The sequence below is a fragment of the Oncorhynchus tshawytscha genome, linkage group LG06 (assembly GCF_018296145.1).
Source record: "Oncorhynchus tshawytscha isolate Ot180627B linkage group LG06, Otsh_v2.0, whole genome shotgun sequence".
NCBI classification, from domain to species: domain Eukaryota; kingdom Metazoa; phylum Chordata; class Actinopteri; order Salmoniformes; family Salmonidae; genus Oncorhynchus; species Oncorhynchus tshawytscha.
The window spans coordinates 24,893,797-24,917,899 of record NC_056434.1 but is presented as its reverse complement, the minus strand read 5'-3'; the positions used below and the strand labels follow the sequence as shown (position 1 = coordinate 24,917,899).

At 43.2% G+C, this 24,103-nt stretch overlaps 2 protein-coding genes across 3 annotated transcripts; one reads left to right on the top strand and one right to left on the bottom strand.

Annotated features, from left to right (window-relative positions):
* Positions 1-3,840: 3,840 nt before the first annotated feature.
* Positions 3,841-15,324, top strand: LOC112252315 (WAP four-disulfide core domain protein 1). Of its 2 annotated transcripts, XM_024423435.2 has the most exons (8): positions 4,255-4,387; positions 8,077-8,251; positions 13,185-13,383; positions 13,560-13,643; positions 13,744-13,884; positions 13,967-14,017; positions 14,109-14,174; positions 14,297-15,324. In XM_024423435.2, the coding sequence occupies exons 2-7, from the start codon at positions 8,168-8,170 to the stop codon at positions 14,171-14,173; spliced, it is 624 nt and encodes a 207-aa protein (XP_024279203.1). In that variant the 5' UTR covers positions 4,255-4,387; positions 8,077-8,167; the 3' UTR covers position 14,174; positions 14,297-15,324. The 2 variants fall into 2 exon arrangements, with proteins under 2 accessions (XP_024279202.1, XP_024279203.1); XM_024423434.2 differs by lacking the exon at positions 8,077-8,251 and having other exon boundaries at positions 3,841-4,387.
* A 109-nt stretch (positions 15,325-15,433) lies between these two features.
* On the bottom strand, positions 15,434-24,090 carry LOC112252313 (U3 small nucleolar RNA-associated protein 4 homolog). The gene is made up of 17 exons (XM_024423432.2): positions 23,975-24,090; positions 23,417-23,585; positions 23,013-23,201; positions 22,821-22,905; positions 22,593-22,682; positions 22,258-22,469; positions 21,853-22,027; positions 21,656-21,747; positions 21,384-21,480; positions 21,154-21,218; positions 20,835-20,957; positions 20,263-20,419; positions 19,995-20,101; positions 19,784-19,879; positions 19,431-19,616; positions 19,083-19,193; positions 15,434-15,780 (listed from the first exon to the last, which is right to left on the bottom strand). The coding sequence occupies exons 2-17, from the start codon at positions 23,573-23,575 to the stop codon at positions 15,664-15,666; spliced, it is 2,061 nt and encodes a 686-aa protein (XP_024279200.1). The 5' UTR covers positions 23,576-23,585; positions 23,975-24,090; the 3' UTR covers positions 15,434-15,663.
* Between the last annotated feature and the right edge of the window lie 13 nt (positions 24,091-24,103).

The following is a 24,103-nucleotide window of genomic DNA, read 5'->3' as shown; positions in this document are numbered from 1 at the left end:
GGACAACAACCACCCAAAAGGCGAGGTCGGTACGGGTGCATCAGAGCGGGGACAGAGACTGAAATACAGCTTCTATCTCAAGGCCATCAGACTGTTAAACAGCCATCACTAACATTGAGTGGCTGCTGCCAACATACTGACTCAACTTTCAAGTGGCCACTTTAATAATGGAAAAATTGTTAAACTATTGTCTTTCTCTCTCTTTGAGTCGACTACTCACCACATTTTATGCACTGCGGTGCTAGATAGCTGCAGCCTATGCTTTCAGTACTAGATTAATTCTCTGATCCTTTGATTGGGTGGACAACATGTCAGTTCATGCTGCAAGAGCTCTGATTGGTTGGAGGAAGTCCTCTGAAGTTGTCATAATCACTGTGTAAGTCTATGGAAGGGGGTGAGAACCATGAACCTCCTAGGTTTTGTACTGAAGTCAATGTACCAGAGGAGGACAGAAGCTATCTGTCCTACAGCTACACCATGGTGCTATCCTACAGAGTGCTACTGAGGCTACTGTAGACCTTCATTGCAAAACAGTGTGTTTTAATCAATTATTTGGTAACGTGAATATATTTAGTAGAGTTTTATCTAAAAAGGGTGGTCCTCCCTTTCCTCCTCTGAGGAGCCTCCACTGTCCAGCTGGCCTGCAGTAGAGCAGCTGAAATCTGCTATCCACCATGGTTGGAAAGAAGCATGTGATGTGTGCAGAAAGCCCTGTCTCCTCTATCAGAAACTTCCCAATCTCCAGAGAACACTGCCTCAGATCAAAGGAATGTGATGCTTGGATTTTATAAAAACTCTCACCAGACTCCAAAATAGAAGGTACAGGTCAGGTGTGTGTGTGTGTGTGTGTGTGTGTGTGTGTGTGTGTGTGTGTGTGTGTGTGTGTGTGTGTGTGTGTGTGTGTGTGTGTGTGTGTGTGTGTGTGTGTGTGTGTGTGTGTGTGTGTGATTGCGTGACCGAATCTGTTTGCAGTATCTCTCTTCACTGCGTGGGAAAGACTGGTGTTAGGAAAACCAATATGGTCACACTACATTCAAACAGCCCACTGCCCCAAAGGACATATAGGCTACAATCATAGTGTGCAACAAGATGCTATAAGAATTTATAACAATCAGCCAGGTCACTGTGATACAAGTCCGTATTCGTCGTTCATGTCTGAGGATGTCGGGAGATGACATGGAAACCGGACACCAGGGGCAACAGTGAGTGCTGTTACCTTCAAGTAGGTTTCTGTTTTGCTAGGGTGTTGTTGACAGGGATGGTAGCCAGTGGTGGAAAAAGTACCCAATTGTCATACTTGAGTAAAAGTAGAAAATGACTCAAGTAAAAGTGAAAGCCACCCAGTAAAATACTACTTGTCTAAAATGATTTGGTTTTAAATATACTGAAGTATCAAAAGTAAATGTAATTGCTAAAATATACTGAAGTATCAAAAGTAAATGTAATTGCTAAAATATACTGAAGTATCAAAAGTAAATGTAATTGCTAAAATATACTGAAGTATCAAAAGTAAATGTAATTGCTAAAATATTCTGAAGTATCAAAAGTAAATGTAATTGCTAAAATATTCTGAAGTATCAAAAGTAAATGTAATTGCTAAAATATACTGAAGTATCAAAAGTAAAAGTACAGTAATAAAACAAATCCTTATATTAAGAAAACCAGATGGCACAATTTTCTTGTTTTTTTTATTTAAGGATAGCCAGGGGCACACTCCAACACTCAGACATAATTTACAAACAAAGCATTTGTGTTTAGTGAGTCTAACAGTGACAGATGAGAGGCAGTGGGGATGACCAGGGATGTTATCCTGATAAGTATGTGGATTGGTCCATTTTCTGTCCTGCTAAGCATTCAAAATGTAACAACTACTTTTGGGTATCAAATGTATGGAGTAAAAAGGACAAGTTGTCAAAAATAGAAATAGTAAAGTGAAGTACAGATACCCAAAAAAACTACTGAAGAAGTGCTTTAAAGTATTTTTACTCCTCTACTTTACACCACTGATGGTAGATGGGTGTAAGCATCTAGCTCTGGTCCCAAAGGTTGAATGTTCAAATCCAGTGATAGGAAGATGTTTTTTAGATTTTTGTTCTAAGCCTATCCCAAACCATAATCATTCGGAGTTAATGCCCATGACTAAACTTAACCTTAAAAATTCAGAGTTAATGTCTAAACGTAACCTGCTTAAACACTTCGAAATTTGATGTTTGGAACAACTTTTAGATTTGACGTTTGAGAAACATGGATGAATGTTTAATTCTGACATGAGACTGTGAGAGCTTGTTGTAACAAACACAGAGACACACAACATAGTCAGGTCCTGTTTCATGTGACAAGGCACCCAGGCTTCGTGTCAAGCTTCTCTGAGTCAAGTTCCTCAGTGTCCTTGCTGTAGAATGGGAGGATCATGACAAAGTGTTGTGTTGGTGTACTGGGGTTTAGGCTGGTGGGTGGACTGGACACAGGGATGTGTGTTTTGTAGCTCCATGCAGCTGTTGGCTCCAGGGGAGGGAGTGCAAGGCATCCAGGCGTGCAGGGGGCTGCAGCTGTCCCACGGGGGGAGAGGGTGTGTGGGGCAGTATGGGGTCGCAGTGACAGTGATGGGTGACCCCCTAACCCCACGGTGTAGAAATTAGACTGACTGTTGTCTGCATGGAGCACAGCCACGTATAATACTGAGCTGTACATGGACTGGCTATAATCAACAGTCCTATAAACACCACTCAACAACTCTACCCGTGCTGTATTATGGGGATGTAATAATGGGCATATACCAACAACCAACATGACACAAACATTCCCTAAAGCAGGGGTGTCAAACTCATTCCATGGAGGGCATAGTGTCTGCTGGTTTTTGTTTTTTTCTTTCAATTAAGACCTGAGGGGAGTTTCTTACTAATTAATGACCTTAATTCATCAATCAAGTACAAGGGAGGAATGATAACCCGCAGACACTTGGCCCTCCATGGAATGAGTTTGACACATGTGCTCTAAAGAGTTTCATCACTTGCTGATCTGAGCTCCAAATTGTGCATGCATTATGCCTCTCTGAGTTATGTTACCATAGTTGTAGTTCATAGCTCCATAGTCTTTGGTTTCTGCTGTTATTACTGTAGCTACTGTATCACATTAACTGTGCTATCGAGCCAATGCAGTACCCAATTCCTGGCAGGAAACATCACATCATTCCATCATCAGGGGTGATTGTAGCCATGTCTTTAAGCAACTTTCCCCAACTTATACCTCATCCAGGCTCCGCTGGGGACAGACAGGCATGTCTCTCCCTTGCTCTACTCTCTCTCTCTCTCTCTTTTGTGTTACTATAGCTAGGGCCCCATTGTGACATAAGCCTTGCTCCTGTAAAACTAATAATGACAAAGATTTGTACAGGCTTAGCATTCTTTCCCCCTTTCAATGCAGGATATGGGAATGAGGGGGCCAGGGGGTAGAGGGGATTTAGGGAATGAGAAGGGTGAGGGGATATGTCCTAGTTTGAGAGGGAACATGCTATTTCACAGACGAGTGGCCCCTACTCTGGATCACGAAACATGCTTTTATTCTTTCTGGTTGAATGCCTACATTATCCTCTCAACATACAGCCTATTCAGGAATGCATAGTCATGGCACTTCCAGTGACTTTCTTACAGTATATCATGCATTTCCTATTCCCACAAGTTAGTCATTATGTAAAATGTATGCATACATAGTTAATACTGTAATATGAAATACAGATCTGACTAAATTCAGTAACCCCTTTACAGTATACTGAAAATCTCTCTCTCTCTTCCCCTCCCTCCTTTGAGCTCCCTCCTCCTTCTCCCACTCGCTTTCTCCTTCCCTCTCTCTCAGTGAAAGGCAGACATGTGCTTGCCGTGCCAGCAGACCAATGCACAGACAGCTGGCTTTCTCTCCTTGACTCCCCTAACTATCTCCCTCTTTCATTCCCCTCCACAGTGGCTCTATTAATTCTATCTCCTCCTTTCCTTTCCTCTCTTCTTATTTCCCCTGCAGTTTCCCCTGCGCAGACGGATAAAAATAATTGTCCTATAGCAGAGCTTGTGTAATCGCTGGCTTCACAAGCACGGGAGCCACTGCCTCAACACCGGCCCAATAAGGAATACCAAGCACTGGACTGAACACCACAGTGTTGAAGAAAAGGAGAGAACATTTTCTAAACTTCAAGGAAGAAGGATACAGTAAGGAATACAGAGAGTGACAGAAGAAGAGAGAAGAAACAGAGTGAGGAGGGCAGGAGGAGTGAAGTGTTAGGACCATGCCTGGCTGTCACATCCGGACGCCCCTGATGTTGGTGCTCTGCATGCTGGTGCTGTCCTGTGGGTCAGGAGGTGCCCGGCGGATCAGAAAGAGAGGGCTTAACCAAAAGGTGGGGTTTAGACCTGATATGAGTACCTTCACAGCAGCAATACTGTGTGTGTGTGTGTGTGTGTGTGTGTGTGGAGGGGGGGAGAAGGTAAAGCTGGTGGACATACAGTACATACACTGTTTTAGCAGGCTGGCAGAGGGGTGTAGTTTGGAGGTTTTAGCAATAGCAGCACCATGGTTTCATGAATGCTGTGTAGTCCCCTGTGTATTGTCCTCCCCACTCTGTCCTGGCTGTGTGAGGAGTGGAGGAGTGACAGACGGTCATGCAGAAGACTGAACACAGAGAAACAGAGCATGGCCATTGTCACAGAGGGGTTTCTGTAGTAAGAGCAGCAGACAGAGACAGCGGTAGAGAGAGAGATGGGAGGCAGAGAGAGGGGATGTAGAGGCACACAGGATGGAGCTCTCTTTTTCCCTCCAGAGCAGCAAAGCAGAATGAGCAGCTGGCCAGCATGGCCAAAAACATGCCAACAATCTGCTAGCATGGGGAGAACATTACAATAACCACAGCTTCCACTGCTTAGTAACACACACCTGTTTTTGTATCACATCTAGGGGGATATTCTCTGATCCTGACATGTGTCTGGACATCAAATCTAATTTTATTTGTCACATGCTTTGTAAACAAAAGGTGTAGGCTGACAGTGAAAAGCTTAGGTAGGGGTAAAGTGGTAGGGGTAAAGGTACAGTAGGGGTAAAGTGATAAGGCGACAGGATAAATAATAAGATGTAGCAAGAGCGTTTGTGATGAGTCAAAAGAGTTAGTGCAAAGGGGGGATCAATGCAGATAGTCTCTGTAGCTATTTGATGAACTATTTAGCAGTCTTATGGCTTGGGGGTAGAAGCTGTTCACATGTTCTTGTTGGTTCCTTGACTTGGTGCATCGGTACCACTTGCCGTGCGGTAGCAGAGAGAACCGTTTTTGACCATTTTTATACCGCCTGGTAAAGAGGTCCTGGATGTTAGGGAGCTCAGCCCCAGTGATGTACTGGGCCATAGGCACTACCCTCTGTAGCGCCTTGCGGTACCAAGCGGTGATGCAGCCAGTGAAGATGCTCTCAATTGTGCAGCTGTAGAAATGGTTGAGGTTCTGAGGGGGAAGAGGCGTTGTAGTGCCTTTTCACAACAGTTGGTGTGTGTGGACCATGTTAATTAATTCTTGATTCTTAGCAATGTTGTGCTGCTATTTTTATTGACTTGGCCATAGTTTTTGATATGGTAGACCATTCCATTCTTGTGAGCCGGCTAAGGAGTGTTGGTGTCTCTGAGGGGTCTTTGGCCTGGTTTGCTAACTACCTCTCTCAATGAGTAGGGTGTATAAAGTCACTGCAGAACATCTGCTGTCTCAGCCACTGCCTGTCACCAAGGGTGTACCCCAAGGCTCAATCCTAGGAACCACGCTCTTCTCAAATGACATCAACAACATAGCTCAGGCAGTAGGTAGCTCTCTTATCCATTTATATGATGATGATACAGTCTTATACTCAGCTGGCCCCTCCCCAGACTTTGTGTTAAACTCTCTACAACCTTTCTTAGTGTCCAACAAGCTTTCTCTGCCCTGAACCTTGTTCTGAACACCTCCAAAACAAAGGTCATGTGGTTTGGTAAGAAGACTGCCCCTCTCCCCACAGATGTGATTATTACCTTTGAGGGTTTAGAGCTTGAGGTAGTCACCTCATACAAATACTTTGGAGTATGGCTAGAGGGTACAATGTCCTTCTCTCAGCACATATCAAATCTGCAGGCTAAGGTTAAATCTAGACTTGGTTTCCTCTATCGTAATCGCTCCTCTTTCACCGCAGCTGCCAAACTAACCCTGATTCAGATGACCATCGTACCCATGCTAAATTACGGAGATGTAATTTATAGATTGGCAGGTAAGTGTGCTCTCGAGCGGCTAGATGTTCTTTACCATTCGGCCATCAGATTGCCCCAATGCTCCTTACAGGACACATCGCTGCATTGTATACTCCTCTTTAAACTGGTCATCTCTGTATACCTGTTGCAAGACCCACTGGTTGATGCTTATTTATAAAACCCTCTTAGGCCTCACTCCTCCATATCTGAGATATATATTGCAGCCATCATCCTTCACATACAACACCCGTTCTGCCAGTCACATTCTGTTTAAGGTCCCTAAAGCACACACATCGGGTCGCTCGTCTTTTCAGTTCGCTGCAGATCGCGACTGGAACGAGCTCCAACATAAAAAAGTCCAGTTTGAGTGTATCTCAACCTCTTCATTCAAAGACTCAATCATGGACACTTACTGACAGTTGTGGCTGCTTTGCGTGATGTATTGTTGTCTCTACCTTCTTGCCCTTTGTGCTGTTGTCCATGCCCAATAATGTTTGTACCCTGTTTTGTGCTGCTACCATGTTGTTGTCATGTTGTGATGCTACCATGCTGTGTTGTCATGTATTGCTGCCATGCTGTTGTCTTTGGTCTCTCTTTATGTGGTGTTGTGTTGTCTTGTCTTTCTTGTCGTGATGTGTGTTTTGTCCTATATTTTTAATCCCAGCCCCTGCAGGAGGCCTTTTGGTAGGCCGTCATAGTAAATAAGAATTTGTTCTTAACTGACTTGCCTAATAAAGTAAAAAATTAATAAAAATTCAAATTAATAAAAAAATTCCTTAGTGATGTGGACGAGGAACTTGAAGCTCTCGACTCGCTCCACTACAGCCCCGTCGATGTGGATGGTGGCATGCTCGGCCCTCCGTTTCCTGTAGTCCACATCAGCTCCTTTGTCTTGCTGACATTGAGGGAAAGATTGGTGTCCTGACACCACACTGCCAAGTCACTGACATCCTCCCTATAGGCTGTCTCATCATCGGTGATTAGGCCTAACACTGTTGTGTCATCAGAAAATGCAATGATGGTGTTGGAGTCGTGCGCCGCCACACAGCTGTGGGTGAACGGAGTACAGGAGGGGACTAAGCATGCACCCCTGAAGTGTTGAGGGTCAGCGTGGCAGATGTGTTTTTGCCTACCCTCACCACCTGGGGGCAGCCCGTCAGGATGTCCAAATCATCAAACCAAATTTAATTATATAGCACATTTCAGACATGATTGCATTGCACTTCGCAAAAAAAATTAAAAATAATAAAAAGAGTAATATTTACTATACAACAAACACAAGGGAATAAAAAAAACTAAAGAATAACAAACTGAAAAAAGCACCCTAAGGAAAAGCAAAGCTAAAAAGGAGTTTTAAGATCTCTTTTAAATATGACCAGTTTCAGCCCCCTCAGGATCTCTGGCAAAATTACTAAAGGCTGCCTCTCCATACGTCTTGGTCCTAGGCTTTTGGATAGGTAATTGGCCAGTGCCAGAGGACCTGAGGGACTTACTGGGTACATAACTTAAAAGCATGTCTGACATGTATTGGTGCAAAATAGTGGATTGATTTAAAAACCAATAGAAGAAGGCAGGCAGCCAGTGCAGAGACGTTAAATCCGGTGTAATGTGTGCTCTCCATCTGGTCTTGGTCAGTACCCGTGATGCAGCATTCTGTTTGTTTTGTAGTTTACCAATGACAGGAGAGCATTACAGTAGTCAAGACTGCTTGTAATAAAAGCATGAATGAGTCTTTCTGTGGTAAAAAGTTATTTTGGTCACATTCCTAATATGTGAATTGAAATTGAGCTCAGAATCTAAAATGACATCTGGTGTTTTATCTTTATTGCCCAGGATCCAGTTGCAGAGGGAGGCGTTCACTACCAGGGTCCCGAGCATAGTGACGAGCTTGGAGGGCATTGTGGTGTTGAACGCTGAGCTGTAAATGAACAACATTCTCAAGGAGGCATTCCTGTTCTGTTTCTGGGCCATCTGCCACGGCCTCTCAGGACTTTTATGTCCTCCCCAGGTGATTCGCACATCTATATTTACCATCTAATTGCTACAGCTCCATATCAATGGTAGCAATAAGGACATTAATCCCATGGGATTGGGCTGTTTGTGTGCTGAGACATCAGAACAAACAAGACTGGAAGAGGCATCCTAATTTTGCTCATTCCAGTATGTCAGCCAAATTCATTTACTAGGCTATTCCAAGATGGCTGCACTCAATATAGGTTATAATCCCTCTAGTATAGCCAGTAAATACCACTCTCTATATAAATAGGAGTAAAAAAATATGCGTAAAAAATACAAAACATAATATGGCCTTGGCATACAGTAAAACAAATAGTCTGGAAGAAATCCACAGGTGGTAAAGTCTGTTTCATACTTGGTTTGAGTAAACTTCTGTGTAGGTCAGAGTTAATACACTTAGCCCACTGAGGCCTCGATAGGAGTTATGAACGTTAATCCCAGTCAGATGATATCATGTGAGGATGGTCTGGACATTACTGTACACACCCACAGGATGATCAACTCCCCGCTGAGAGCAGGCTGGAGAAGCACCCCCACTGCTCTCTGGTGATATAATAAACATGTGATAGTCCAAACATCCATCAAGATAAAACACCATGGTAAAACAGTTAGTGCATAAGCAGGCAGTCACCTGCATGGGTGATATGTCTCAGTTTAACTATTAAAAAATAGCATGTCTGGCTACATTCCATCCTTTTATACATTAAGGTCAAAACTCACCAGCTGTCAGTCAATTAGTTAGTCAGTCAGCCAGCCAGTGACTCAGTCAGCCTCTCAGCCAGTCAGTCAATGTCATGGCAGGAAATCAAATCAAAGTTTATTTGTCACGTGCGCTGAATACAACAGTACAATACAACTGTAGACCTTACAGTGAAATGCTTACTTACAGGCTCTAACCAATAGTGCAAAAAAGGTATTAGGTTAATTAACAATAGGTAGGTAAAGAAATAAAACAACAGTAAAAAAGACAGACTATATACAGTAGCGAGGCTACATACAGACACCGGTTAGTCAGGCTGCTTGAGGTAGTATGTACATATAGATATGGTTAAAGTGACTATGCATATATGATGAACAGAGTAGCAGTAGCCTGAAAGAGGGGTTGGCGGGTGGTGGGTGTGACACAATGCAGATAGCCCGGTTAGCCAATGTGTGGGAGCACTGGTTGGACGGCCCAATTAAGGTAGTATGTACATGAATGTATAGTTAAAGTGACTATGCATATATGATAAACAGAGAGTAGCAGCAGCGTAAAAAGAGGGGTTGTGGGGGCACACAATGCAAATAGTCTAGGTAGCCATTTGATTACCTGTTCAGGAGTCTTATGGCTTGGGGGTAAAAACTGTTGAGAAGCCTTTTTGTCCTAGACTTGGCACTCCGGTACCGCTTGCCATGCGGTAATAGAGAGAACAGTCTATCACTGGGGTGGCTGGGGTCTTTGACAATTTTTAGGACCTTCCTCTGACACCGCCTGGTGTAGAGGTCCTGAATGGCAGGCAGCTTAGCCCCAGTGATGTAGTGGGCCGTACGCTCTACCCTCTGTAGTGCCTTGCGGTCAGAGGCCAAGCAATTGCCGTACCAGGCAGTGATGCAACCATGCTCTCGATGTTGCAGCTGTAGAACCTTTTGAGGATCTCAGGACCCATGCCAAATCTTTTTAGTTTCCTGAGGGGGAATAAATAACATTCTCACATAATTGTTCCTTTTGTCCAGGTGGGAAAGGGCAGTGTGGAGTGCAATAGAGATTGCATCATCTGTGGATCTGTTTGGGCGGTATGCAAATTGGAGTGGGTCTAGGGTTTCTGGGATAATGGTGTTGATGTGAGCCATTACCAACCTTTCAAAGCACTCCATGCCTACGGACGTGAGTGCTACAGGTCTGTAGTCATTTAGGCAGGTTGCCTTTGTGTTCTTGGGCAGAGGGACTATTGTGGTCTGCTTGAAACATGTTGGTATTACAGACTCAATCAGGGACATGTTGAAAATGTCAGTGAAGACACCTGCCAGTTGGTCAGAACATGCCCGGAGCACACGTCCGTCCTGGTAATCCGTCTGGCCCCGCAGCCTTACTTCCCTTGTAGTCTGTAATAGTTTGCAAGATGAGCGTCAGATAAGACGAGTGTCGGAGCCGGTGTAGCCAATCTTAGCCCTGTATTGACGCTTTGCCTGTTTGATGGTTCGTCGCAGGGCATAGCAGGATTTCTTGTAAGCTTCCGGGTTAGAGTCCCGCACCTTGAACAGGGAAGCTCTACCCTTTAGCTCTACCCTTGCAACATGAACTGGTGCTAGAGCAAGGCTGGTCTGGAAAACTTTCTAAGCACAGGGGATCTCAGAATGGGAAGGAGGGTGGAGAATGGATGCTGTTGTATTACAGAAGAAAGAGATATGGATCTAAATAACATAGTCAATGCTTAAGTATGACTATCATTAAATAATCATTGCAATCCATACATCTATTTGGGGTGTACGACTATCACATTGCACATCGTTTCACTGGAGAAGCTGAGTGGTGTGCTTCCTGGAGTTCTAGGAATCAGGATGTGTCTGATCTAAGGACTAGATACAGTACAGACGTCAATGGCCTGATTACAGTTTACATCACAGTCTGCAGCCAAATAAGGTCTCTGATGGCTTTAGCCCACTCTGCTGAATCGCTCAGCTTTGAAAACACTGCCCTGGAAGTAATCAATATAACAGGTCTGCCGGCATCTCTGTGGCCCAGCAGGAAGAGACCAATGACTGTAAATAAACAATGTGGGACTGAACATCAAACAGACACATACAGCACGGCACAGTACAGGACATGGTAGGGCAGCTTGGCATTCAGACTGATAGACAGGAACCGGATATTCTACTTCCTCTGCTACTGAGATCTGAGGAGAAACCATGGGAACTGGGCAGATAATGAACCATGGTCACTGTAGCTCACGTTGTCCAAACACATGGATAATCAACCTCTCTTGTACTTTAAACCTGGAGTTGTCTGAAGTGCATTTGTGAAGATACAGGGTGACATATAGATGAAAGTGAATGGCCTACTTTGCCTCCCATAATCATTACCTGTAAAGTTGTAAACATGATTAGAATCCTTTTGTGGACCCAACAGCATTGTGACGTGTGATTGGCTTCTCTTTGACATACTGTAGGACAGGCTAATATAGCTCGGCCTAGAAACCCTCAGTAGACAGTCAGAAGATCTGACAGATGATGGATCCAATCTGGACCACAGCTGCTAAAAGCACGGATTCTTTGAATGAAGAGAGCACTGATGTTGCCTGATAACTCATCCTGAATTTAACTCTGTTGCTCTATCAAGCTCTGATCAGGTCAAAAAGCTCTAAAAGGTTCATTTTGAGGAAGGAGAATCACTGTAAAGGGCATAAAACATCTGGACGTGTTACTAAGACATGGTAAATTAGTGTAAAATCAGGATCAATAACCTAACCAAGTCAGCACTGTGTTACTTTTACTGCAGTCACACTGACATGGAAGGAAAGAAAGTAGTGCACTCGTGTGTTGCCACACGCTACATGTTGATCCAGTCACTGAGCCATGGTAAGACCTGGCACCCCACCCACCAGGCTGGCAGTTAACAGAGAAAATTATTTGTGTGTTTATTACAAACATGCATTCTGTGTCAAACACCAGCGCCAAACAGTTACTTTCGTTTTTTTATGGTTGGTTTGGAATAGCAGTCGCTTAGCCTGCCAAATAAACAGTGCAGTTTTAACGATCACGTGCAGTCGGCAAGCCCATTATCTAATTAGTGAGAGGGGGAAAAAAACTCTCAGAGGGCCCCTGGCACAGTCTCTCTGTCAGGGGGAAAGGGACCGGGACACCTTACCCGGGCCAGCAGGGCATCCACGTCGAGAGCAGCAGGATGTGCACTTGAAATGACAGTGTCTGGTCTGGAGCTCCATGATAAAGATGGGCTTTGGTTAACATTGGCCAGACTACATGGAACATTTGCATCCTGATTAGTGTTGGCAGTCAGAGTGAGCCCCTCAGAATGAGACTGTGTGGCTGGCCCTGTACAGTAGGCTAGCTCAGCTGCAACTGGAAACCGGACCTCACTGTATCTGTTGCTGTGCCAGAGCAGCTCCTCTATGGAATAGCACTTGGAAAATATTAGGAAAGACCCACAAAAGCTACCTCCTTAGCTCTATGGTTATAAGCACATCACATACAGTGATAACAAACCTGAATAAAACAGTGTTTGACGTATGAAATCCTCCAAGAAGTAGTTCACACCATGGGTGAAAGTAAATAGTTAAAAGTTTATTGAACCGAGCAAAGCAGTAAGTACAGCCATGGCTGTATTACAGAACTGATTATGTAAGTGTTTCACAAGCTCCTTTAGAGAAAATCACAGACCACCACTGTTCAGGTGAGGTGGAGAATGTGTGTTTGACAATCATATTTTCCTGTATCACATTCACATTCTGTTCCTAGGCCGTCATTGAAAATAAGAATCTGTTCTTAACTGAATTGCTTAGTTAAATAAAGGTTAAAAAAAAATTTAAAAAATGTTTCCCCCTTGACTTTTAATTTTTTATTTGATTTATTTAACTAGCAAGGCAGCTAAGAACAAATTATTAGCCTTCAGTTCTTCATTGCTCTACGTGTTTACAGTGAAGGTCAAGGTGTTTACTAACAGGCATGATAGCTTAACACAGAAAATATAAACAGAAGAAGCTGATGGAAAATGTTGCAACATGTTACAAAAATCCATTACCGCCACCTGCTGGTCAAAGGTGTTAGGACAAGCACACGTCACAATTCATCTTTGTAGGCCTACTGTATGTACACAAAGATTCCAGCAATCACCTACTGTGTTGAAAATGACCAGGTCTCTCTGTTTCAGCCTCAGGATAGTAGACTGCACATTTCTGTTCAAACAAAGTAATTCTGTTCTCTCCTCTAAGGACTATGAGTATCCAAATCAGCAGTCCCAATCCACGCAGCACCAGAAGAATGACCGCTGCCCACCCCCACCTCAGATGCTGCCGGAGCGGGCCTGCGAGGTGCCCGGCTGCCGCTCTGACTCAGAGTGTGAGCGCCACAAGCGCTGCTGCTATAACGGCTGCATCTACGCCTGTCTGGAGTCAGTGCAGCCACCACCAGGTAAGCGCCAGTGATCTAGGTGACAGTACACAAAACCACTTATCGACCCATATGACAGCACGCATGGTCATACATAGCGTGGGCATAATTCTAACCATTGGTACTAGGATATGCAGTAAAATACTGATGATGTCATTAGGATAAACTTACCAATGATGTGTGCTTGTGTTGACCAGTGCTGGACTGGCTGGTCCAACCCAAGCCTCGGTGGTTGGGAGGGAATGGCTGGCTTCTAGACGGTCCAGAGGAGGTACTGCAGGGTAAGTAGCCTGGAACATCACCATTAAAACAGACCTGAAAGCAACACCATCAGTGTGTGTGTTTAGTTTACCTCTGACCTGTGTGTCCCCTGCTCTCCAGCGGAGGCCTGCAGCACCACAGAGGATGGTGACGAGCCCCTGCACTGTCCCACAGGCTATGAGTGCCACATAATCAACCAAGGAAACCCCGCCGCTGGCATCCCCAATCGGGGACAGTGCATCAAGTCTCGTGGCAACTCTGGTAAGGTCCGATTCAGTCAGACATTTAATGTAGTTCTAAAAACTGGCATAATCACGAACTAGAGGTGCTATTTCTCATCTAGATGGACGTCCCATGAGGCAAAAGTCCTACAAGGACTATAAGGATTACTTGGGTAAGTGTGGTGATCAACTGTCCTGTATACTCCATAATTATACTGCTAGGGTCTCTTTTACATGAAAATGCCTGTCATTACTCCACTATAGGAATTGGAAGCAGCTCTAATAATGCAGTGGCCTATGAGAAACAACACCATAAACACATGGGATGAGGTAGGTGTTATTGGGATGCCATTTAGGAAAATAAGAGGACAGAATATAGCCTATATTGTTTGCTATGACTGAGCTATCAAAGGTCAATATAACAATCTATAATAACCATTTGTATCTGACAGATCGTAAAAAGCTGGTAGTCTCTTCAAAGCCGTCTCTCCTCAGATCTTCAGATACCGCAACACAGAACCTCAGCTATCAGAGCCCACATATCATACCTCTCTTGACAACGGAACACAGAACAACCAGACAACCCTACGGTGCTTTACACTTCCCATGTCTGGCCTGGGGAAAGGAAGAAACCAAGCCTTCAGTTCCTACCTCTTCTCAAACTGGCACACTCCTTTGGTTGTAATAATGGTACAGGCAGGGTTTTAAACAATACTTTGACAGATTTACACACAAACACAGAAACATGCTTTGGTTTAGTCATGGGTAAGACGTAATGGTGTTATGGTTGAAAAGGAGAAATTAACAAGACAAAGCCCCTTTCTTGATCGGTCTCAAAACGCAAAAATAACAGCCATTTTTCTATACACAATATCAAAGTAGATGCACTGAAACCCCCCACAACCAGACACACACACTTATCTCATAGAAATGAGAAAATAAGGACTATGTGCTGCTGTTGGTCCTCTCACCCTTCAGGCCAGCAGGATGAAGATCCCATAAACACACAGACGAGGAACAGACCCAGAACCACCAACACAATCCATACACTCTGCTTACATGTCAAAGCATGTCAATCATGGTGGGAGAGCAAGCTGGGCCTTATACCAGTATGACCCCATCATCAACACACAGGAGCTGTTCAAAGTGTTTGTATCGACTGTACATGAAATAGGACATATTCCATTCAGTATATTCCCTCAGTCGGTCCAAAAATGAACATTAGTATGCCAGAAAGACGGGTGTGAGTGGTTAGGAATATCCATATCTGGATTTTAGTACATCAAATGGTGCTCGGTTCTAAGGCTGTCTCTTCTAACAGAACAATAAGCTGGTCTACACGACTGAATTCTACAACTAATAAGCTAGAGGTATGAACAACATGTAACCATTTTCTATGAGGGAGACAGTAATATCCAAATGTCAAACTGGTGCTGTAATGTTGCTTTGTGTATTACAAATAAACTGTATGTTTGAGGAATGGTCTGCTATTTACATTGTAAATTGACTTAAACCCGAGACAAACTATACACTGAAACCTAACCATGCATGATTGACTGTCCTTGCGAAAAATGACAAAAGTCTGTACATTACAGTAAATATTTTATTTATTACTGTATCAAATAGTCTTTACAAAGCATGGGTCAGGGGTGTAGAGACAGGCTGTGCTCCAATTCCCTTCCCTGCTCCTGAAATGTGCAACTGGTCACAGCAGTCGCAATCTTTTAAAATGCAATGAATGTGTGCCCACTTCGGGGAGAAGGATAGAGAATCGAAGGGCAGCCACAAACAAACAAAAAAACACACCTCTCCCTATTGTTTATGTGGCAAACTTTTTCTGTCTGACGGGAGCAGGTAGCTGGCATGTGATGGCCAGGAGGGGGCGCTCCACCATCACCAGAGACTGGTCATCCAGCAGACTCACAGACAGCAAGTCCTACACAGGAAACACATCAGAGGATAAAGAAACTGATTTTACCCATTATTACATTTATAGAATCTAAACATCTCATTATTGTATATTAGGGGTCTAACGGTTCACCAAACCCACGGTTCGGTACGTATTGCGGTTTTGGTGTCATGGTTCGGTTTCGGTACAGCAGGAAAATTAAATGCCATTCACATTGTTCTGCATTCACAATGTTCCTGGTATTGTCTGTTGTGACAGGACTGGTGTGTTGTAAGTGTCCACTCTGAAGCAGCATTTGTAATAGAGGTCGACCGATTAATCGGAACGGCCGATTAATTAGGGCCGATTTCACGTTTTCATAACAATCGGTAATCAGCATTTTTGGACACCGATCGTGGTGGATTACATTGCACTCCACGAGGAGACTGCGTGGCAGGCTGACTACTTGTTATGCGAGTGCAGCAAGGAGCCAAGGTAAAGTGCTAGCTAGCATTAAACGTATCTCATAAAAAACAAATAAATCTTAACATAATCACTAGATAACTACACATTGATGATATTACTAGTTAATCTAGCTTGTCCGGCGTTGCACATAATCGATGCGGTGCCTGTTAATTTATCATTGAATCACAGCCTACTTCGCCAAACAGGTGATATAACAAGCGCATTTGCGAAAAAAGCACTGCCGTTGCACCAATGTGTACCAAACCATAAACATCGATGCCTTTCTTAAAATCAATACACAGAAGTATATATATATTTTTAACCTGCATATTTAGTTAAGAAATTCATGTTAGCAGGCAATATTAACCAGGGGAAATTGTGTCACTTCTCTTGTGTTCATTGCACGCAGAGTCAGGGTATATGCAACAGTTTGGGCCGCCTGACTCGTTGCGAACTAATTAGCCAGAATTGTGCGTAATTATGACATAACATCGAAGGTTGTGCAACGTAACAGCAATGTTCAGACTTAGGAATGCCACCCGTTAGATAAAATACGGAACGGTTCCGTATTTCACTGAAAGAATAAACGTTTTGTTTTCGAAATGATGGTTTCCGGGGGTTGACCATATTAATGACCTAAGGCTCATATTTCTGTGTGTTATTATATTAAGTCTATGATTTGATAGAGCAGTCTGACTGAGCGGTGGTAGGCAGCAGCAGGCTCGTAACAGCACTTTATTGCGTCTGTCAGCAGCTCTTCGCAATGCTTCAAGCATTGCGCTGTTTATGACTTCAAGCCTATCAACTCCCGAGATTAGGCTGGCAATACTAAAGTACCTATTAGAACAACCAAAAGTCTAAGTTATATGAAATACAAATGGTAGAGAGAGAAATAGTCCTATAATAACTACAACCTAAAACTTCTTACCTGGGAATATTGAAGACTCATGTTAAAAGGGACCACCAGCTTTCATATGTTCTGAGCAAGGAACTGAAACGGTAGCTTTTTACATAGCACATATTGCACTTTTACTTTCTCCAACACTTTGTTTTTGCATTATTTAAACCAAATTGAACATGTTTCATTATTTATTTGAGACTAAATAGATTTTATTGATGTATTATATGAAGTTAAAATAAAAGTGTTCATTGTTCATTCAGTATTGTTGTAATTGGCATTATTACAAATATATATATAAAAATTGTGCGATTAATCGGTATCGGCCTATTTTGGTCCTCCAATAATCGGCATCGAAAAAATCATAATCGGTAGACCCCTAATTTTCAACCAGGTGGGAATTTACTAGTTGTGAAGTCGTAAATACCAGTTGGATGCATTCATGTGATTTGAACTCATTGAGAAACACAGATTGGCTAATGGCCAACCAGCTGCATCAACCATAAACTAAAAGTACAGCTTCATGCTTGTAAACAAATTAAAGAGTTCAAAAAACAAATAGCCTTTTATAAATAGTGTATTGTTGTTGCATTTAACAGCCGAAAATGCTGTTACGAGGCAATTTCCTTAGTACGAGACATCAGAGGTCACCATGTGGGATAATGATAAACGAGTTTCTCTACTTATAATTACCAGTTGGAGAGCCGTTCCAAGTGGATTTTTCCCAGTCGTATGTGGTAAATTCCCACTTGGTTACAAACACACTATGACACTGCGTCTTCTCAGTGCCAGATTTGCTCTTGTGACTCTCATAAAAGGAGGCGTGTCTGTAGCACGGTACATCTCCAACTCCAGAGTAATGTGATGGACGTTCAATGATAAGCACAACACAGCATTGGCCAATTCCTTGAAAACGTTGGCTTTGGTTTGCTGAATTTGGTGCAAGGGGGAAGCTGGTAACGTGGCTTCAGCACTTTTACAAGGTGCTGAAACCCCTATTCTTAACCACAGAGAAGAGGCACATATCTGTGGCTATAAACCAAAGACTAAAAAATATATATAATTATAAACTGGGTGGTTCGAGCCCTGAATAATGATTGGCTGACAGCTGTGGTATATCAGACTGTATACCACGAGTATGACAAAACATGTATTTTTACTGCTCTAATTACGTTGGTAACCAGTTTATAATAGCAATAAGGCACCTCGGGGGTTTGAGGTATATGGCCAATATACCACGGCTAAGGGCTGTATCCGTGGTATATTGGCCATATACCACACCCCTCGTGCCTTATTGCTTAAATATAGCCTACCTATCGATCTTGTAATTTCTTTGGACCGGTCAAAATCAACTGCTTGAATGCAGAGGGGAGACAATGTGTTGTTTCTTTGCTCTGGAAGACTGGGGCGATGTCAATGTAAATGTGTCAACATATTTGAGGTGTTGGCAGCGGCATAGGCTATTCTTGTTGAGCGTGGAGACATACTGTTAACATTTTATCCACAACTCTCTGTCAATCATCCTTGTAATCGACTAGGAAGTCTAAATGTTCCCAAACTGGAGAATCTTCCTCCTGGTTTACCACCCCCACCACCGTACAGAGCTACATTAGTTCCCGGCTGCACCTCACAAAAGGACAGTTTGAAACATGCCAATTAAGATTATAATTTTGATTATGCATAGGCTCGTTGTTTCAACAGAATAGCCTGAAACAATTTTTCAGCTCAGATTTACTACGCTATTGTTGTAGACCCATGCCTCAAGTAAATCTGAGCTGAAAAATTGTTTCAGGCTATTCTGTTGAAACAATAGGCAGTGTTTTTATTTGTATGTATTCATTTGGGTTCACAGAGACTGAACCAAGGTCCCCCATCAAACAGTTTGGTACGAATGTGTACTGTTACAATCCTACTGTATATAAAATATATCCAACAGAATCCTGATATTGTCCCAGTTTGGGTTCTACCTGGCCAAACAGACACTCACCTGGAAGGTTTTACATATTTTGAAAGCATGGAGATGACTGGGCCTCTCCTGCTCTGATAGGCTTCTGAGGGTCATCTGATTGTAGAACTGGGTCTTCTGGTCAGGGAGGGGCTGAAAGGGAAGAGGGTGACAGTGTTAACCTCACAGGCCGGTAAAAGCAGGTGTATTCTAATGATAGTCAATATGACCCATAACAGGCCACTTAACCAACACTGTTCCTTTAAATAGATGAAAAGGCTCAACCGAGAAGGACTGCTAAAGGCCACTATGACAAGGACATTGATGGATAAACACTTTAAAGAAAAACAAAAAAGAAGGATGTCTGTAGGAGAGATGCAGGTTTCTTACCAGACTTTGGTCGATGATGCAGAACATGTGCATGTCGTGCAAGAGGATCTGTTCAGGATTTTTAGGGTTGAAGGTCACATGGGTGACAGGTGTGTCCCGGTCCAACCACAAGTTGTGAAGCCCCTGCTTCTGAAGCTTTCGGCTCCAGTCTGTGTACTGCTTCTCCACTATGGAGTACTCAAATATCTATAGACATGAACCAAAGAACAGTCAGCATATCTACACGTGTCAGAGTACTAAATCATAAAACTACAGCAGAAATCACAAGTTTCAACAAGATTACTCCTGTTAAAAGTATACTTGAGAGATACTAATATCTGCAGTGGCAGTATGAGAGATGGCATGGTGTTTACCTGTTGGTCAGCGTGCACCATGGTCAGGTTGTTGGTGGTGGGGTGGATCCCCATGGCACTGGGACAGGAACCATACACAGGTACTATACAGTGGAGCTGGAACACAAGAACAGGGTCATGGAAACAGGCTGTCATTGGAAACAGATTACGCTACGTTTAGTCTTACAGAACAGCTGTAGAGCTTGACTGGATCAGTGGAAAACCCAATCACCTTTAGTTTCTGTACATTGTAGACGTGGATCTCACAGTCACTATTTGCTGTCGCCAGCCACTTCCCATCCACACTGTTAGTCATTAAGTGAATGGGCTGTCTGGATCCTAGAGAAGGAAACAGCAAAGTGAGGCCATGTTACCAAAAACAGAGATTAGGTTATCCAGCACAAAGCTTTGGTTTTTAAGTGAACATCAACATTGCAGTGTCAGCAAGCAGTTTGCCAGTTGACAGGTCAGATAACCAATATTGCTGATGATCCACTGACCTGACTTAGGCTTGAGGGTGTGCACATACTTGCACTCAGATTGGCTAAGGGCAATAACGAGGACTGATGATTGGCTGGAAGCAGCAAACAGTTTGGAGGAGTCTGAAGAGAAACACAGCTGGTGTGCAGATCGCAGGATCTTTGGAAGCTTGGGTACCTGGGGAGAGACATTTGTTATACTTATCTTACTGAACAACGTACGAGGAGAACAAGACTGGGCTAAACCAGCAATGTTAGCATTTTAAACTGATATTTTAAAGCACTGACAAATGGTGCCATCTACTGGATGCTTAGTCTAAATATTAGAGTAAAATTATTGCCCAATCAAAGCTGGACAATCTGAATGATTATAAATTTGACTGTCCCTTGGGAGAGTGAAAGCACACAATCTATTTTCAGATTCAACAAGCTCAAATGACATTCAACTAAACAGGATTTTATGAATTAGTCAATCAATGAAATGGGATTTGTGTAGCAGATCAGCAAACCACTTTAGCAAACATGATAAAGTAGGTGAGGAGGCTGATTGTGTATCTAACATAATGGAGACCACAATCAAGACTTGTTTATACCTTGCTTATACTGATGTCGTTATTGTCCGTCTGCAGCCTGTAGAGACGTACACTGGACATGGTGGAGTAGGCTAGCCATCCTCCGCAGGAGGACAGAGCACTGCAGCAGATATGATCCTCACCCTGAAGGCAAATATCACAGAAAAACAAAACTACAGTTGGAGGGTTTCTTCAGCATTACATAAACTCAGACTATGCCACTCAAATTCAATGCATACTGTCATTAGATCAGTTAAAATGAAACTCCCAAAGGTGAGGTGATTTTGGATAGTTCTACAGACTGAGGTGATAAACAGTTGTATGCAGGAGAAATGCCTACCTTTCTCTTGAGATGGAGGAGTTTCTCAGGTTTCCTCTTCAGAGGCAAGCTGTCTCCTGGCTTCCCTGAAAGTTAGAGAGATGTGTTGTCAAATAAAGCACACAATAACTATACCTATAACAAGTGTGATAATCATTCCCCTTTGTTTGAAAAGTTGCTACAATAATGTGCATGATATTGACTGTATTTTCCAATCTCCCTCTTTCCATCCATGTGAGTGAGATTCTCACCATGTCCATCACTCTCTCCCAGTCTCCACAGCTCCAGCTGGCCAGGGAACTGGAAGAGCAGCAGCCCTGCCTTCTTTGCACAAAATACTAGATTCCGCTGAAAAGAACAGTACAAACAGGATGAAATCAAGATTTTTTGTGCAATTCTACAATTCTATAACAATCTGTTCAACGTTAATATGAACATTCTGTTGAATTCACTATTCACAATCTATGCAATTAACATTATTTGCAACAGCTCTGATACCAGAGTAATTTCTACTAGTACTCACATGGGGAAACTGGATCTTGCGAAGTGCCGAAGCATGTGACCTCTCATCAAACTTCTCCAAGAGGGGTCTCACTACAAGCTGGGTATCCATACCTGAGGAGAGAATGTATCCAGAATTAGTAATGCAGTCAATATAGAGCAGCATTTGTTGTACTACAGTAGCATTTCCCCCTTATCCATTTGAACATTAGCACTGACCTCCAGAGACGATGGCGGTCTCGATCTCAGCCAGGGCTCTGACATCATGCGTGTGGTTCTTGAAGGTCCTGGTTCTGACCCACTCCTTGTCCTGCTGCTGCTGCAGAGTAGGAGCAATGAACTGGAACTGGATCACAGTACCCTCTGACGTCCCCACCACCACGCTGCTCTCATCCTGTCAATCACACACAAACCAGTCTACAAGGAAGCTCCACTCTAGTCAAGCCTACGAATTCACATTAGTTGGGTCAAACAAATCATGTTCACCTGCAACATATGGATTCAGACAATCAAAGAGACATCTACATTCTCTAGCACCTCCTAATAAACAGAGGGCAAAAATCTGGAAGGAGGGATAAAATATTGGTAAAGGGCAAGTGTCCATCACATTGAACACCCTCTCACCTTGGAGACAGACAGTGCCAGCACATCCCACTTGGTCACCAGGTGTGTTTTGACGAGCGTACCGGTGTGTCCGTCCCAGACTTGGACCTTCCCAGCAGAGTCACCACTGATGATAGTACAGTCTGACAGGAAGACTACACTCCAGACTACAGTCTCCCGACTCTTAGAGCCTCCAAAGCCCCGGTCCACCAGGAGCCTCTGTACAGCACGACCTGAAACAACAAACACTGGAGGTCAGGATCAAACAAGTCCAAAATTGAAAACCTATCAAAATTGCACTGTGGTTAGGATACTAACTGCCTGACAATATTTTCACATGGCTGTTTTTAACTTACCTGTCGGGACATCAAAGACACGGATCATGTCCATCATGCCAGCAGCAATCTGTGTGCCAGAGGGGTGCCAGGAGAGGGATATGATGCGACCTGAAAGACAGGATTACACAGTTTAAGCTTTGTTGTCAATACAGCTGCAACCCCATTGACAGCAAGGATGACAAAACATATCAAGAAAGGTTGTAATGTAATGTTTAGACAGGTGAATCAATACTCTGTTCCACTCACCTTTCTGTCTGTCCAGATTGCGCTCAAACTGAATGCTCTCTTCTAGCACCTCAAACAACTTCACTGTCCCATCTTCACATCCAATCTAACATGATTAGAAAAAAAAACAATATTAAATTCCATCTGAAGTCAGCATGAAAAACACAAATTCCAATATGTTTGAAAGGACACTATTACAGAGATGTGACTGACTGCTAAGTGTGCCCCCTGAGAATTGCTGGTGATGGTCCAAATGGGGCCCCCGTATGCCTCCAGGGAGTACTTGGGTCTCAGGGTTTCCAGATCATATTCTGTGATCTCTCCATTTAGGCCAGCACTGAACAGGCGTCCTCCAACCCAACACAGGGCCTCGATTGACCGGGAGTCCTTCCCTGGAATAACCTGCAGATTCCAAAACAAGTGTTAATTAATGGCAAGTGTGACAACCAACCGTGGGTGTATTTCTGTCGACAATGTTAATCGACAATAAGCATCAACAATGTCCTAAGGAGGTAGGTGTAAAGCCTTTTAAGTGTGCTATAATGTAGACTAAGGATCAAGCATAATGTTTATTTTCATTCTGAATAGGCCATACATGTTTAAAACGAGTTACTAACCTTTTCCTGGAAATAGCGGTCTGCGAAGTTGAAAATCTCCACACTCCCATCCATTCGTCCCAGGGCCAATCTCTCTGTGTGGGCATTGAATGCCATAGCTCTGATGGCAGTTGGCATGTAGTCGAAAAATCGAACCCGGTGCACTTTAAACTCCCCCATTGTCGCTAATCTAAGAAAACAGTTAGATGCTAAAATTAAGAGGATTAAGAGTTTTGCATGGAAGTCATTATTGTTATGGAGTTAGCTAGCCTCGTGCCGTTTAACTACCGACTAAACTGTCATAATGTGATGCAAGTCATAATTTGAAACATGTAAGCAACAAAATGGCTATCTTAGCAACTAAAAAAAATAGCACGCTAATTAGTTCTCGTTAGTTAGCTAACTAACTAGCTACGTTACTTGGATAGCTAACGTTACGTTAGCTAGCACAAAATTTGGCTGGTAAACTAGCTGCTCGTTTGACACTGAAAGAACACCGCTTGCCTATGCGCAAATCATTATATTGTTGACATGTAACAATGTACAATGCACATACAAACAGTTAAAGAAAACGCTTACTTTTATCGTCCCTTTCTTTAGTATTTTCTTCACTTTTACCAAACATTAATTCCTATGTTCACACGTCGAATTACAGCAGACACCACGTTGGACACCTTTGAACTGGAAACGAAAACCACTACATGCAAG

Excerpts from the sequence above, each read along its gene's own strand:
- LOC112252315 (XM_024423434.2), top strand. The coding sequence starts at position 4,277 with ATGCCTGGCTGTCACATCCGGACGCCCCTGATGTTGGTGCTCTGCATG. Across the intron at positions 4,388-13,184 it reads AGAGAGGGCTTAACCAAAAG|GACTATGAGTATCCAAATCA; the intron begins GTGGGGTTTAGA and ends CTCTCCTCTAAG. Across the intron at positions 13,885-13,966 it reads CAAGTCTCGTGGCAACTCTG|ATGGACGTCCCATGAGGCAA; the intron begins GTAAGGTCCGAT and ends TTTCTCATCTAG.
- LOC112252313 (XM_024423432.2), bottom strand. The coding sequence starts at position 23,575 with ATGGGGGAGTTTAAAGTGCACCGGGTTCGATTTTTCGACTACATGCCA. Across the intron at positions 22,470-22,592 it reads TGTCTTTGATGTCCCGACAG|GTCGTGCTGTACAGAGGCTC; the intron begins GTAAGTTAAAAA and ends TTGTTGTTTCAG. Across the intron at positions 20,102-20,262 it reads CACCCTCAAGCCTAAGTCAG|GATCCAGACAGCCCATTCAC; the intron begins GTCAGTGGATCA and ends TTCCTTCTCTAG.